At 32.4% G+C, this 17,192-nt stretch overlaps 1 protein-coding gene across 2 annotated transcripts; it reads right to left on the bottom strand.

The window, feature by feature from the left end:
* Positions 1-361: 361 nt before the first annotated feature.
* On the bottom strand, positions 362-5,180 carry LOC148200709 (serine--glyoxylate aminotransferase-like). Of its 2 annotated transcripts, none has more exons than XM_088112427.1 (6): positions 5,023-5,180; positions 3,938-4,197; positions 2,895-3,179; positions 1,544-1,910; positions 1,143-1,353; positions 362-652 (listed from the first exon to the last, which is right to left on the bottom strand). In XM_088112427.1, exons 2-6 carry the CDS (start codon positions 4,140-4,142, stop codon positions 515-517), a joined length of 1,206 nt encoding a protein of 401 aa, XP_087968553.1. In that variant the 5' UTR covers positions 4,143-4,197; positions 5,023-5,180; the 3' UTR covers positions 362-514. The 2 variants fall into 2 exon arrangements, with proteins under 2 accessions (XP_087968553.1, XP_087968552.1); XM_088112426.1 differs by having other exon boundaries at positions 4,915-5,071.
* Positions 5,181-17,192: the final 12,012 nt, after the last annotated feature.

Raw genomic sequence — 17,192 nt, 5'->3', positions numbered from 1 at the left:
ATCCCTTTTTCAAATCAGATTTCTTAAAAAAAAATTCAAAATGGTCCACTACAACGCTGACACGTGTCATTGTCAAAATGTTATCAAATTTGCGTTGTCGCGGTCCAAATGTTTAATATTTGAATTTGAATTTCGTACTTCTTTTACATAATAAATTCTATACAGTGTCAATTAACTAGAAGTCATAGTGTAAGTTTTAATAAAATATTACAAAACTCACTAATCAGTCATGCCGATTAACATTTTACTTAGACTATTAATAGAACATGCACTCTATTTTTTTCAAAAGAAGAGTTTGTGATGAATTTAATGTGCATTAGAGAGTGAGAAATAAGGTGAGAAGATGCAATTATTTGTGATATACAAGAGAATGAAAGAAACAATAGATTAAAGTTGAAAGTAGAGAGTATGTTGACGTTGAAAGGAGTGTAAAAGAGGATAATAATGTGATATATTTTACAGAATTTTTGAAAGAGCAGAAAAGGAAGTGAAGAGAAGAGAAATGGGTTGTAACTCAAATCCTTGAAGGGATGAGAGGAATGGTATTCTTAAAGTATGCACTGGCAGCAGCAACTCCAGTTCCAAGCTTTACAGGGTAACCCACATCTTGGAGTATCATCTCCACACCAGCTAGACATCCCAACAGTTGCAACTGAAAAAATATTACAACAATTAACAAATAAAAATGTTGGCAACTTGGAACTAAGAGTATTGCAAACATGTTTTTTCTTATTTTAATAAATCATGTTAGACATTACCAAAGAGTTTTGGTATCTCAAACAATTCAAAATTTAAGTAATTCTAAGTTTCACGTTGAGTATATATGAAAAAGTTAACACCATATTAAAAAAAAACTATAAATATATTGATGTTGTTTCCTTATGCACTATCCCTATCACAGTTTTGAAGCTTGAACGATTGAAGTTGGACAGAAAGTTCTTCAAAGCTAGGATGGCAATATTGTATGTAATACATCCAACAATCAAGATCAAGAAAAAGAAAAGACTTATGATATTTTTTAACATGAGCCTTTAAATACTGATTTAGAGTAGTTAACAAATGAAATTTTGTAAATAAGTATATTGATTATTCAAAGATTACTTTTCATTTGACTTGAGAATTATTTTGGGAATCAACATTACCTCATTCAAGTAGCCAAGATGCCCAATTCTGAAAACCTTCCCAGCAACTTTGTTCAGTCCAAGACCTAAGCTCAAATTGTATCTCTTCCATGCCCTTCTAACTATTTCAGCACTATCAATGTAAGAAGGAACAACAACAGCAGTCACTGTGTCACTGTGCCACTCTTCCTTTTGGGTGCAATTCTTCAAACCCCATGCCTCTACAGCAAGTCTGCATTCACATGCATTATCTTATACACATAACCTAAAGCCAAAACCATTGTCTACTTAGATAAACCTTTGATCATTTGTCAAAACCAGTAACCTTTTCAAGTAAACACTGATATCATTCAATCATAAACCAACACATACATTGAATTTCATTGTAACCATTTTTGGACTAGCATACCATCATGGCTTACCTGGTTGCTGTGCCTAAACGATTGTGCCTTGCAATCACATTTTCAAGTCCTTCTTCAAAAACCAGATCAAGAGCAGCTCTCAGACCATACAGCAAATGTATGGAAGGAGTGTATGGCCAATAGGTTCCTAACTGGTAGAATTTCAGGTAGTCTTTCCAGTCAAAGAAAACTCTGAGTGACTTGGCAGTTTTTGAGGCCTCAATAGCTTTAGGTCCTGCAACCACAATTCCTATCCCAGTGGGAAGGGAAAGGGCTTTCTGAGAGCCAGTTATGGCCACATCTACTCCCCATTCATCCATGCGGAAATCAAGTGCACAAATGGAAGACACTCCATCAACAATGAAGAGTGCTGGGTGCCTGTAGGAATCTGAGTGTCCAAAGAAACAACGTCAGAATCTTTTCATGAAGGAAAAAACAACATTAAAAATCCAACAGCTGGTTAATGCAAATGTTTGATACATTTGCAGACCTGGAAGAGGTACTAGGAACACATTTTCATCAAAGAACGACAGAATTTATGTCAACATATCATTTGAGTTCACCAGTGGTGTTGCATGTGAATAATTTGGTAAAGTTTCAGATGCATACTTAGATCGGTTGGGATTAATCCAAGTGTGACTCACAGTTTCACGTTGGATAAAAAAGACAAAATTAAACACTAGATGAAAAATCCATGAACTTATTGTCTTAAGGTCTTAGATTAAAAGTGGTATTGATTCCTTATATATATGGGTTAAACTCATGTCATCTACATATATATATAATATCTCCCAATCAATACCGTCTTCTATAACATAACCCATCAAGATCAACGGAGTCAAGTTAAATGCTAATAACCTATGCAACATGTCTCACTATGATTATTACTTGGAGATAAACAGTTTGGCAGTTATATGCGTGATTCAGTAAGTACAGAGCAGTTATGTGTTTAGACAAAATACTAAACTAAGTAGTCCTTCAAAAGTATAATAGATGTTATAGGACAAAAGAAAACAAACAGCTAAAACTGCCAACCAAAAATATGTTCTCAATGGAACCAAGAGCAGTCATGAACATTAATATCTTTGAACATCAAAGACCAAAGACAAATGACCTGTTTGGATGAACATCTCCAGATAAACACTTCAAGGAGAAAAAAAAAATGAAAAAGCTAATATTTTAGAATTCTGACATATTGTGGATTGAGCTATTTCATTTTTATCTTCTTATTTTTCCCTTTCAAAGTACTTAGGGAGAAACTAGTCTACAATGATGATTTTGGGTCTTTCAGTGTATAGAGAATAAAATGGTACAGATGTGGATATTAAATGAGAAAAAGTTATGATTTAAGTCCATTAGATGAAACACTCACCGAGAATTTGTCTCACTTTGGCCAAGTTGTTGGTGACCCCAGTTGCTGTCTCATTGTGGACAATGCAAATTGCCTTTATAGTGTGTGCAGTGTCTGAAGCAATCTTTGATTCCAGAACATCAAGCTTAGCACCCTGGCCCCATTCACTTTCCACAACATCAACATTGAAATTCAGACGTTGCTGCTGATCAATCCAAAGCAAGCTGAATTGACCAATCAGGAATGATACAATTCTATCCCCAGGAGACAGTGTGTTTGTGAGAGCACTCTCCCAAGCACCAGTACCTGAACCATATCCAAAACCATTACTCAATAACAAGAGAACTAGTAAACTATAACCATGTGAATAACAAACTAACTGTTCTTAAACCACCTTACTCTCTATGCTTGTAATCATCTCCCAAACACCCATACACAAGAACAGTAAAGATATAAAAGAAAAAGAACAATCATTATTCTAGATTACTGTATAGGAGTCTTGCCATTATTTTCATGAATAAATAATGTAAACTTTCAAATCTAATATAAAAAACTATAACTGGGTCCTTGATTTTGTAAGAATTTTGTGTTAGATCTCTGAAATTGGTTTGTGATAAAAAATGACAATTTGTGGTGATTTTAATCCAGGGACTCAACTGAAAGGAATATTACTATATCAAAGATCTAATTATACTTTTGAGCCTGCTAAGCTAATTAAAATTTTCAAATAGTTCAAGGACTTGCTCTGGTTAATTTAACCTAAAAGTATAACCATTAAAGTTAGTATCATCCTCATCATTAAGATAATACACCCTAATTGATTTTATGAAAATTGCAAAACACACCCTTAAATTTTTGTTATTTAGAACATAATCCCTGATATGAAAAACATGCACTTCATCCTTAACATTTTCAAAGCATACAAGATAGATTCTTCATTAATTTTCAGCATACACAGAAAATGTTAAGGACTGAAGTAAAAAGTCACTTATACCTTGAGTTTATGAAACTAAAAAAGTATAGACATAACAACACTAAGATCAGTGTGGCTTGTTTATGCATACCAGTTGTAGGGATGAGAAATGGGGTTCCAGTAGTGGTCTTGAAAATCTTCTTGACATCCTCAAGCAGAGTTTTTGTGAGAGCAGGAATAGCTGGCGAGCGGTAGTCCTCATTGTTTCTGTTCATGGCCCTAATGATCTGGTCAGGGATGTTAACTGGCCCTGGAACAAAGAGGTGGTTTCTTCCTGGTGCATTGAAATAGTCCATCTTCTCTTGCTTCAAATTTCAACCACTTCTTTTGGATTTTCCCACAAAGAGTCCCCTAAACAAAATCCATCAAAAAGTCAGCTTTAACCACCTTCTGAATCTTTTATCATAAACTTTGTGCATGCACTGCTATTTACTGTTTTATTGTTCCTTACTTGAGGAGATTTGTGACAGAAACACGAACCTTAATGAGTTTTCCAACTAATAACACAGGAAATTCATGTTTAACTGCTAAAATAACCTAGTTCAGAAGTTAAGTTACACAAAGTTGATTTCAAGGAGAGAACAGAAACTGTTTAATTCTTATCATTATGTAACTGTATGGATGACCTTTAACAGCACCATAATATAAGAAAAAAATAATAAAAAGTATCCTGTTTCATCAACAGCTTTGTTGTGCTTTTACATTTATCATTCAAAATATGCTTTCTGTGTCTATCTTTTAGACACCCTTTTCTGCAATTAATAAGAAAAACTGAAATCATCATCTTAAAATATTAGAACTGATGCACAACTGAATCCTGCTTTCAGAAAATTCATTGAGAACAAGATTATAACAAAACACACTGTATAATGAAGAAAACACAGCAGAATATATTGGTGGACAGAACAAGAGGAAAGACCTGCTTTGAGTTGAAACTTGCACACCAGTAACTAAATTAAAACATGAAGAAAACTGTGATTACCGATCACCCCACTTGATTTTTCCACTTCCAAGCCAATTTTACAGTAAAGATAATAACACAGAGCATGAGTTTGAAATCATTCTTACCAAAATCCAATGGAAAGAGCCAACTAAACACACACACACAACATAATATATATGTATATGAAAAAAGAATGAGAAGAAGTGAGTATAGGTGGGAAGGAGGAGCTTTACAGAGTTTTTGAGGAATGTGGCAGAAGCAAGCAGGAGGTGTGTCTGGTGTTGTTAGAACCTTATTATATAAAAGTATAAATGGGAAAATTGAATTTTTATGATGAAGAGCTATGGTGAACCAATGAAATGCTAAGGTGGGGCCAGGCCATGTCACAGGTAGAAGATAAGAGGGAGAAACTTTGAACCTTGAGGCTGAGAATGGCTGAAGAGGGAACCTCTCAGTTTTGGCTGTGAAATGGCACATCATATCAACAATTTAGCTTCATCTCTAAAAGCCAAAAGGTTATCCATATTCCAAGTTTCTTGCACCTCCATTGCCTTCTAATTTTTATCATTATCATCATTCACATAATATATATTTGTAAGACAACCAATCTCACACGATATCAGTATGGAAATAGTTTTGCTTTGCTTTTAAACAATATCAGAGGTTCCAATAAATGGAACCGGTGTCATTTGATGGATAATACCTATCTAAATATATAAGTCAAGGATCTTATTGCTTAATTTATTTGGATTCAAATCAACTCTGCAGATTATTCACAACATTTTCAAATCTCTAACAGTCAAAATAAGAATAAACAATACATGCAAACACACATATTTTATACCAAAAATAAATCATGATATCTAATAGTCTTTTATATAAGAGAAGAAAAAAACCACTTTTCTGATTTTGAATAGTTTTGATATAGTAATATGTCTAACTATATACTGTAGAAAGAAGTCTTTTAAGATATTAAGTGAAGTAAAATACTAAAAGTTTAGTAATTCTGATATCAATAAGTTGGATGCATGCTTACCCTTATGTTAAAATTTACAGTGAAATATATATTTACTCTTTGAATTTTAATATGAAATTAGAATAAGCAAGAATGTGAAATGAAGTTGATAGGTAACTAAAGCATAGAATATGAGAATGATGAAGGTTGAGGCTAAGAAAGGAGGATGAAAGATAAAGAGATAAAACAATGTGAGCCACAGCTGAGTTGTGGGAAATGAGAGTGGTAGCTATCGCTTTCGTTCTTCCAAAGTTTCCACGTAAGACCTTTTTCCCTATCACTCTGTTCTTTTCACGTTTTCTTCGTCTTTTCTTTCTTTCCTTTCATTGCTACCTTCGGTTTCGGTTTCTGCTACTTTCACTTCCTCCCTTTCTCAAACTGCTAATTCTATATCTTTTAGGTCTTAGGCACCAAAAATATCTCAACAACTTTTCTACTATACCATTCATCACCATTTCTTCGATTTGTATTCAATCAACTTTTACTTTTATACTTTTACTTTTATGTATGAAAAATTATTACTCATTTCATAAAGTCTAAATTCTGATATAATTCTCTTATGACATTTTGTATTGTCCATTATAACTTTAAAATACACTTATTTTAATATTTAAAAAAAATAATAAATAAATTTTAAAATATTAAAATCCGTCTATAGTATAAAAAACCATTTGATATTTAGAATGTCTCCATTAAAATAAAATTACTTTTTTTTGGTTATATTATTGTGAGTAAAAATCCATGTAATAATATATATACATGATTTTAGATTTTTATGGCACTTAAGCATTTAGTAATGTAAATGATATTTTAAAAGTGGTGGTAGTTTAAAAATGGTGAAACTCGATTATTTTAATATTAAATGGTTTTATTATATTCGAGTTTCATTATTTTAAATTGTACTTTAGAAACCATTTATGTGGAGTTTTCAACCTTCTCTCTAAGAGTTCTAACTCCTGAGTCGTTTCTTTGACGATCAGGATGTGTCAAATCAATCACGGTGACGAGGTCTATATTTCTAGCTGATCACTTTCTCTCATAGAGCAAGTAAGTTTCTATCATATTTGTCCTTTCTTGATCGTGCAAGGAAATTTGTTTTCCATGTGTCAAAAGTGTTTTCCCCTTGATTCTTGGTTCAATCGAGGTTCTAAAGTTTGTCTCCAATCACCAATTAGTGATTTGTAGGCTTTTCTAGGAATTTCTTGCGGTAAAAGCAACGATTGGGGTTTTTAGAGCTGTAGAAGTTTTCTAAGGTAAAGGAAGCTAGAATTTTTGTTTTAGTTTGTGATTATATTATAAGAATTTGTATCTTTATTTATAGTAGTTAGATTTGGAGAAATTCATATGTTTGGGTATATAAAGATTATATGTAGTTGATGATTTGAAGATGTTTTGTTGGTATGTTAGAATTGTATATTTGTGATGTTTAAAATTGTATTGATTATGTGTAATGAAGTTATTCTAATGTTTGGAACTGAATGCAAAGTGATTGGTTTAAAGAAGTGTTCTTTTGCTTAGGTTTTAAGGATAAAATAGGAGTTTTGATGGGTGAATTTTAAAAGTAGGTGTTGGAGTGATGAAGGAATTGTTTCAATGTTGTTATGAGGTTATTTTAGACTTGTTAGCATTGTTAAATTGAATGAAATCTGGTATGAAACATGTAAGGGGATTATTGTTGCAGTTTGAGGTATATTTAGTATAAAAAGGAGGTTTCGACTAGTGAGAATTTAAAATAAGCAGTGGAGACTGCATTTGACAGTTGAAAGTGTATTAGAAGACTTATTAGGACTTGTCTAAGCTATCAATGAAAAAAAAAGTGTAGAATGGTTAATGTTGTTTTTAGGATGAGTAATTAAGTGTTTTTGGTTAAAAAATGAGGTTTTGTATGGTGAGATTTTGAAACAGCAAATTTGGAAGGAAATTGAGGTGTTAAAGGGTGTTAACAAGCGTAATTAGACTTGGTTATGAAGTTGGTAAACTGATTTAGGGATTAGAAAGTGTTGTTTTGAGTTTAGGTACTTTTGGAGTTATCAAATGGACTTAATGCACCTAATTTCGGGTCTAATGATCAAATTGTTACTTTTTTTAATTCTAAATATGATTTTTCATCAATTCTAGTGTATAAGGATTTCATTTTATCATTAGAACAAGTTTCAAGTGCATCAAAGTCCATGAAAACAATGTGTTGTCAACTGCGCTGGGGGGTATTTTTCTGGCGTTGAGCGCCACCACTCAAGGGGTGCCCGCGTTGAGCACCGGTTTTCTAACACTGAGCGCCACCATTTCAGTGGTTGGGTAGCTTCTGAGGGTTGAGTGTTATTGCACCAGTTTTTGTTTCTTTTTCAGGTTTTGGAAATACCAATTCAGGGTTTCAAGTATCAGTTTTGGACGTTCTTTAGGTTGTTTTGGACCCTTCTGAAGCTGTTGGTGAGGGTTTCCAAGCCATTTTCCTTACTTAAATGTGGGTATTAAGATACCTTAAAGAAAATTGTATTATTTGTGACTTCTAATGACTTGTTTGGTTGATTATGGTTCTTTGAATTATAATTAGTGATTTTATATGATGTTAGTGAATGTAAAATGAATGGATTTGTATATGATTTACATGTAAATGGAAATGATGCATATGAATGTTGTGATGAAAAGTTTATGAATGAAGTGAATGGTTGTTCGATGTAATTCCATGACTCGTGGAGAGGTTACATGGTTGTGCTTGTGTTGTGGTTGTATGAATGTATGGAGCTTCGGACTGGTGGTCTATTCCGACACTCTAATGATCATTCATTCTCAAGTAGGGAGAGGTTTTTGTCTATAGGCTTTGATCATGGCCCTAGGCAACCGAAAAGGACTAACCTTGTATGGTAGCTTGGTTTCAGCCAACAATATTACCATTACAAGTGCACAGACTACCAATATTTTGACATTCATACTATATCCGGATGAGTCAAGTCTATTGATAGTTAAATGTGTAGTATATGTGATTTCTTGTATTGAAATTATATTTCATGATTGATTTAGTAATTGTTTTAGGATGTTGTTGTTTACTCTAGTTTACATTTGTTTTTGTGTTGTTTGTCTGTGTGTGTTTTCTTCTTTACAATGGTCACTTTGAATGGTATGAGCTTAGGGAAGACATTGTTTCAGTTGTCTCAACATGAGATCGGAAGTGAAGCAGCAGTATAGATAGTTTCTTTTGTTTTCTAACTGAAAAATTTTTTTCATTAAAAATTTATAATTCTTATTCTATCTATCATATATGTAATGTTTATTTTAGTAATATTATAATGGTATAATAAATTTTATTTTTTTAAATATGATCATTTATAATGAATTATCTTGCTGTTGGAGAATTTTTCCATAAAAAATGGAAATGGACTTATCTATAAATTAAAATTACTTAGGTAGATCTAATTTGCTTAAGTTCTCATATAATTTTTAATTGCTTTTTTTTAATTTTAAAGTCATGTATATGTTAATTTTAACTTATCAAGAAATTCATCCATTTTTTTCATATCTTTGTCTCTTAAAATTTTTTATATAAAAATTTGGTCTAACAAATATTTAGTGGGAAAATATTCGTCATTTTACTATTATACTTGTGACATCCCAATTATATATAGAAAGCATATATAATAAAGACATCATCATTACATAATATAGGAAAGCAGTCAAGAGTAATTAAGGATTACAGTCATCCTTAGAATAGTGTGGAATTGACAACTAGAGTATTAGAGTTTTTTCCTGGAAATTACAGAGAATTTAAAACTTTAAATGCACAAAAGTTCTTCAAAGCTAGCAAATAAAAGCTAGCAAATCTAAGCTGTAGCACTGCCGTCTCCATCAAGAGCTGTTTCCAAAGTATCCTCCTCGCCATCTACTCCCACCCAAGTGGGTGATCATCGCAAAAGAATCATACACAAGCAACACAAACAAGCAAGGGTGAGCTAGACATAAAAAGCATGTTATTCAACCTCACACGACATGCAAAAATCACTCAAACATGGTAAAATGACCTCACAAGACTTGTTACTTTATAAACCGACTCGTCCGGACTAGAATGATTACCGAGCTATGGCGGGTTATGCACTCACGGTGGCTTATGAAACTTGGGTTCCCACACCCTACCACACTCATGAGGTTAGTCCGTTATCACTCACCTTGGGCCATACTGGAAGCACCCAAGACTAGGTCCTCCTACTACTCCTCACCACATGGATCAATCCTCTCTACTTGAGAATGAAAGACCATTGGAGCATCGGGAAAACCCCCAAGACTGAGCTACCATGCGAATCATTCCACACACCACCAGATCACCACCATGTATCCTCTCCTTGAGGATCATGGAATTACGTCCATGAACCATACTGTCACTTTGAAACTTAACCCAAGACATGAATAACCAAATACCATCATATTATCACAGTGAATCCAACATATCTCATACATTCCCATACTTTCCACATAAATCACATTATACTATGCATTCCAAGCAATTGATCCAATCAAAGACATCAAAAGAAGAGACTTGACCCAATAGGAGTCGCACAGCGCATCCTATTCGAAAGGCGAGACAAGAGGATCTCGCACAGCACACACCTTAATTCGCATAGCGAATTAAGTCGCAGCATACATCACACTTCAAACCTCTCGCATAGCGCACACAGGTCACTATGCGAGAACCCAGACAGAGAGCACCCTCTACAGGGTCTCTCTATGCGAGACAACTCACATAGCGACTCTGCATAATCAGTAGAACGGAATTTCTGCAGAATTATCTACTCAACCATTCCTTACCACTTCTAGACCTTTCTTCCAACTTATAATGCCCCTAACTCATATTTCATACCTAGTTAAACTTGTATAGGCGCTCCTAAAGTGACATTAACATGATTCTAAAGTGATCACTACCAAACTTTTCATTAAAACTCTAATGTTATTAAACTAAGGACCCAATTTCAATTATACCTTGTTGCTAATGACTTTACTCAGTTTTCTAACCCTAACGAGTTCTAATTTACTCATCTAGACTAGCCCAACTTGCCCAATTGGTCATCTGAGAAGAACCCAATGTCTGAACGCATCAAACTCATCTTCGACGCCAGCACATATGACTAGTCACAACTGACTGGATTAGACCAGGACTGCTCTATGATCAGGGATGTGCCAACTCAAGTTTTTAAGGTTCCTCTATCCTACCAATAAAGTACTCTCAATAAGTCACCATTTATTTATCTAAGTCATCCAAACTGTCCTATGGTGTTCTAGACTCTGATTGCCCAATAGTTTAACAGTACATAATCTGTTCAACAAGATTTAAGTTAAAAACTTGTCGAGTAGACTTCCAGGAAAGAGAGGTGCGTCACAATGGACAACTTAAGTACCAAATCTTTCCTTAGCCAAAGTGTTCCTCAACTAGTTTTAACAAATTTCTTATTTCCACATTCAAAATAACAGCATATAATATTAACACAAAAATTCAATATAAATAAATATACAGTAAGCATTAACAGTATTCACACAGAATTTCAAGACATGAATAGTAATAAAACAATATTAAATCATAATATAAAAGCTTAGAAAGGTTAGCTCCCCTTACCTCTATTCTAGAATTCTCTTGCTCCGAATTTGTTTTTCCGAAAAATCCTCTAGAGCCTCTACTTTCTTGCAACTAAAAATTTCTTCCTAACTCTATTTCTCAATGTTTCTCACTTGATTCTTCCTCTCTTTGCGCAAAATAGTCTCCCCCTCATGGCTATTTATAGTCCAAAAATTTTACTATTCATCAATTGTTTTAATATTATTTATTATTTTAATATTATTTTATTATATTAATTTCTTAATCACCACTTACATAATGGATTCCTCAATAATGCCTTCAAATCTGAATGCTTTCTCTATTATCAATATTTTAAATTTTATTTTACTTTTTCGTTTTTTTTTTTACAAAAAGGTAAAAAAGAGTTTGAACTCATCACCAAAATTTTCTACCAATTAAGCTACTAAAATTTCTTATTTAACTTTCCACATTTTATATTATAAACTTATTATATTTTTCATTTCTAAAGAAATATATTTTTATTAGTAATAAAATTATAAATATTTTTCATGGGTATTAGTGAGGGTCACCAATGTTTAAATTAAAATTCAAAGCATTATATGACTTGAAATTTTAAATTACGAAAATATATAACTCATTTTCTTAATTTAGTAGCTATATAGATACAGGTTTACACTCCTTTCATTACTCTTTATTTTATTATTATTTCATTGCTATGAGCAAAGGTTGCATGTCGAAAATTGAAATTTTCATCTACATTTCTTCTCCGATACTCTGTAAATATTCATCTTTGGATGTTAATACTCCGCCAGTTCTTCATATCAGAAACTCAATAAGGCCATAACGATTTACTAATTTTTGTAAAATGTAAATTTCAATAAAATAATAATTGGTCATAATACAAGGTCAAATTTTATTTTGAAACCAATTTGCATAACGTAGTTGTTCAATAGATAAATAAATCGTACTCTAAGAATTGAGAAGGTGACGTAGACTATCCAATAATAGCCTTAAAATGGTTTCATACGAAGAGTGTTGTGGTAACAATTATTATAAAGCAAGTGAATTCAATTCTTAGTATTGCCATGGCTCAAACATCTCGAATACATTTTCAAGCATTATTAATAGTTCCACCACTTGCCTATAATACTATTTTTATATAGAAAACACACTCGATGTAGGTCTCCAAAAGTTAAAGCCTAAAAAAATTTTAAGATTAATATTTTTCTATTAAATTAATTATAAAATTATATGTAGAAAAAAGAAACTTCAATTTTTTTTAGTATATAATATACCTTTATTAATATAAATTTATATTTGATGAGACTAAAATTTAATTAAATTATTATCACTATTAATTTTATTTCTATTAGAAATTATATTTAATGAGTTGAAAAAAATTCAATAAATTATAATTTGGATTAGAAAATAAAAGAATTATTAGTTATCGTATTATCTTGAAATCAGTTTTTATTTTTTCTTTTATTTTTATGTGACTTCTCATTTACTGATTTCATTCATTGTCTCTCCTTGCTTTTTCTAGAGATCTTTTATTGAGATTTTAGCAATATTTTTATTCTTATTTTTAATTAGTATGTTTTTCTTTGTATTTATATTGATGCCGTTTTTATTCTATTTGTTCAATTTGTATTAGGATTAAAAAGGTATCTTTTGTTCGGTTTTGTTTTGTTTTTTACTTTTCATGTATGGGTTTAGAGAGTTTTAATGCATATATTTTGATGAGAGCTTGAATTTTTGTTTAGATTGAATTGTGAAACTATTAACTTGTGAATCATGGAGATGAAATATTTAATTAAATAAGCAATTAACACAGGTTAGGATGGTAAAATAGTGTGAAAGTTAAATGAAATTAATTATAACAATTTAATAGATAATTTTGTATTAAAAGAGCTCAAAAAAATTAACTAAAAGAACTCAATTTTAAGTTTGTTTTAGGCTTCACAAGCCCTTGAGTCGCCCTCAGTCAATCCACTACCACAATATTAGTAAAGTCATTAAAAGAAGGGAGGTCTCCAATAAAATAGATGTCCTCTTTCGAAAACTTTATTTTAGAAGGTTGTATCAAAGCTAATGGAAGTGAAGTTGTTATCAAGGTTCGAATCAACAGATTTTACGTCAAGTTGTTAATCACTATAAAGAGTGATTAACTGTTTCACTAAAATCAGTTTACCAATTACCATAGGATGAATAGAAATTAAAAATAGCAAAAACCTTTTGTTCGACAAACGAACAGAAGAACATTCCTTCAACAAACGAACCGGAAGAGACAACTCTGCTAACTTGAAGAGAATCACTCCGACCTTTGACACACAAAGCGCGAGTTTCTCCTATTCACAAGACTTGACAAGAGTAAACACTATCACTTGAGAACTTCCTCAAACAAACTGTATTCTCTAATGGCATAGATTAATCCTCCAAAGAGTTTGACAAAAGTATATATAGCCTACTGGTCTGAAACTGAAGAGACGTATTACAACTGCCAATGATAATCGATTATTGTAAGTGATAATCGATTATATGCGAGACTTGGAACAGTTACGATATTAACTCTTCAAACGATCGGCTCTAGTTCTTCACCTCGTTCCTCACCGCCTTCCATCATTTGGCTCCCTTCTTCTTCTCTCTCACAACTTTCCACCGTTCAGTGCCCTTCTTCTTCTTCTCTCTCACTATTGTCCACCGTTCGGCTCAACCTCTCTCCGCCTTCCAATTTTTAACATTTTATTCTACAGGAATGTTTTTAAACTGAATACAACAAGGGTCTTCATATTTTTCACTTTGTAACATCATCAAGAGACCAATGCTCCTCATTGGTAACAAAGGTGTAGTGTTCTCAGTTCAGTCCACACACAAGGTTCTTTAGGTGAGAAAACTTTCCAGAATCTATTATTTCCCATTTATAAGTTCATACACATTGTGGGTGCTAGTGGAATAAATTCTGGAATTGTATGGAAGAAATTCCAAACCCTTGGAATTGATTGTATTTGGTTGAATTGATTTCGTGTCAAGGAAGATGACGTAGATTATTGTGAATGTGATGATCTAGTCATGAAATAAAATGGAATCGATTTTGTTTGTTCATTAGGTATGATAGAATATAGTTTATTTATTCATTGGTATGATAGAATCGATTATGGTTGCACGCAAATCGATTCTATGTATTTGATGAAATAAACATGAGATTGAATTGATCCCATTTTCTCAAAACATGTAGCGGAATCGATTATATTCTTTCACATGGAATCATAGAATCGATTATGTTTGCGAGAGAATTGTTTCTATGTATTTAATTAAATTATCATTGAAATCAAGCTTGTCAAGCTAAAACTGAGCTTGTCAAGCTTGTTTGTCAAGCTTGCTTATGAAGCTAAACTGAGCTTGTTGAGCTTATGAGTCTTCTCGAGCTGAAACTGAGCTTTTTTTTTTGTTTTCTATATATATATATATATATATATATATATATATATATATATATATATATATATATATATATATATATATATATATATATATATTCTTTTATTGTTTATTATATCGTAGTTTTATTGTTTATGAAATGTTTAATATATTATTTCTTTTTTCTTCGTGTGTGGTGTGTTAACAACATTTTGATCCCCGGCAACGACGCCAAAAATTTGTTGATGAATCGATAAGTGTACCGAATCGCACAAGTAATATAAAATGGTAAGACCAAGTATCGTATCTCAAAGGACTCTCGGCACTAGACAATCGTGTGATAACTTGATTAATTAAGACTTAAAGAAAACAAGATCATTGGTTTCAAATGCAAAAATAGAAAATTAAATATGAATGCAGTTTGATCAATAGCAGAATAGCACAGTGATGAACGAATGTTGTTTTTAATATGAGATGAGTATGTTGTTGGGGTTAGATTTCACCAAGTTCCCTCTCATGTATGTAAGAATTCTTCTTTATGCATTAATATTAATGTCAATCACTAAATCACTTAAACTCGATCCCTCGGCGAAATAAGTTTGTCCTTAATTACCAGTTCATACAATTCCTAGCATTATTAGTAATTAATTATGAAGATCAAGAGCTTAAGACGACCAAGACTCATACCCCCATCCCTGAGAAGTATTACTCTTGGGAGTAATTCAACAAGAACTTGAATTGTAAGGAACATCCCTGCACTCATGCAATTCATACATCACGCAAAGCATGCAATAATCAAATATGAATTACTCTAACAATTAATGAAAAAAAGCATATATTATTAAGAATCAATTCAAATACATGAGAGTTCACAAGGTTACATCATCCTCCAACAACAAATAGAATTTATTTCACCATAAACATGGTGAAACTAGATGAATAATGGAGAAGAATGAGATAGAAAAAACCCTAGAAAGAGAATAGGAGAGTTGTCACATCCCTAAATCTACCCCCAAGGGGTGAAGAGTGTGTTGTTGTGCTCCTCCTGCCAAAGATACAAAACCTAGGACGTCTAGGTCTTTTCAATAGAGCGAAGACAGAACAGAAACAAGGCCCAGGCTCGTGTCACTGGCGCTCAAGCTGTAAGACCCTTGAAATTTGTTGTAATTAAGATACTAGATATTTTTGAAATAAAAAAATAATTTTATGTATAAATGCTACAGTAAAATACGTATAGTGCTACAGTAAAATATGTACAGTGCTACAGTAAAAATACCTCGTGAATCATGTGTTACTACAGTACTGCTACAGGAAAAACGTAGTACAAGCTACAGTACCGCTACAGTGAATAGTAGTACAGCTATAGTACTGCTACAGTAATTGTAGTACAGCTACAGTACTGCTACAGTAATTGTAGTGCAGCTACAGTACTACTACAGTAACCCCTAATTTCAACTATAAAAAGGGGTGAGAAATGAAGTTTTAGGGGAGGAGAGTGAAATTGAGTAAAACTTTTGTCAAAAATAAGGAGATATTAGGAATAGAATATGAGTTGTAGAGAAGGTAGCGAGAGCTTCTGAAGAAGTGCTCTTCATTCAGAAAGGAGCGAGAATCAGGTAAGGGAAGTCACTCTTGAATCTTGAGTATACAATACTTTGCTTTTTGTCTAATCCTAAATCTTGAATATGGAGTATTTTGTTTCTGGATGATCTTGAATTTTGAATGAGAACATGCTTCTATGATGAGACCCAAGTTTGATGGTTGTAAAACGTGATATTGATTCTGTTATGCTAATTGTACGTTATTATTACTTAGAACATTTAGTTATTCCTTTTGCAATTTTGGAAGGATGAGAAGTTGTCTAACCGGCTCTGCCAGATTCAACTTCTTGTTTCCCAGACCTTTTATTGTTTCTTATCTCTTTATATTATATTTTTGGAAGGATGAGAAGTTGTCTAACCGGCTCTGCCAGATTCAACTTCTTATTTCCCCAGACCTTTTATTTCTTATTTATTTATATTGTATTTTTGGAAGGATAAGAAGTTGTCTAACCGGCTCTGCCAGATTCAACTTCTTGTTTCCCCAGAAATTTTATTGTGTTATCTATTTTTTTTATTGTATCTTTCTGGAATAATGGGAAGTTGTCTAACCGGCTCTGCTAGATTCAACTTCTTGTTTTCCCTGAATTTTTATATTAAGATTATTTTGATGGTAGGGGAGCTAATCCTTTCTTACATATGATATTTATACATATTATGATCATGAATATGAGTTATGAACATGTTAAAATTTTGGTTATGGTAGTTATCTATTCACTTGTGTAAATTTAGTTTTCATGATTATAATTTTTCTTATTTTCGAGTTACTGTGGTAAAACATTCCTTTTAATTGTTTTTACCGTTGGATTTAGCTAA

This window comes from Vigna umbellata, chromosome 4 (assembly GCF_029865625.1).
Source record: "Vigna umbellata cultivar VRB3 chromosome 4, Vumbellata_1.0, whole genome shotgun sequence".
Classification (NCBI taxonomy): Eukaryota; Viridiplantae; Streptophyta; class Magnoliopsida; order Fabales; family Fabaceae; genus Vigna; species Vigna umbellata.
The sequence above is the reverse complement of the archived record's forward strand: the minus strand, read 5'-3'. Positions and strand labels throughout refer to the sequence as shown.

Excerpts from the sequence above, each read along its gene's own strand:
- LOC148200709 (XM_088112427.1), bottom strand. The coding sequence starts at position 4,142 with ATGGACTATTTCAATGCACCAGGAAGAAACCACCTCTTTGTTCCAGGG. Across the intron at positions 1,911-2,894 it reads CAAAGTGAGACAAATTCTCG|ATTCCTACAGGCACCCAGCA; the intron begins GTGAGTGTTTCA and ends TTGGACACTCAG. Across the intron at positions 653-1,142 it reads ATCTTGGCTACTTGAATGAG|TTGCAACTGTTGGGATGTCT; the intron begins GTAATGTTGATT and ends ATATTTTTTCAG.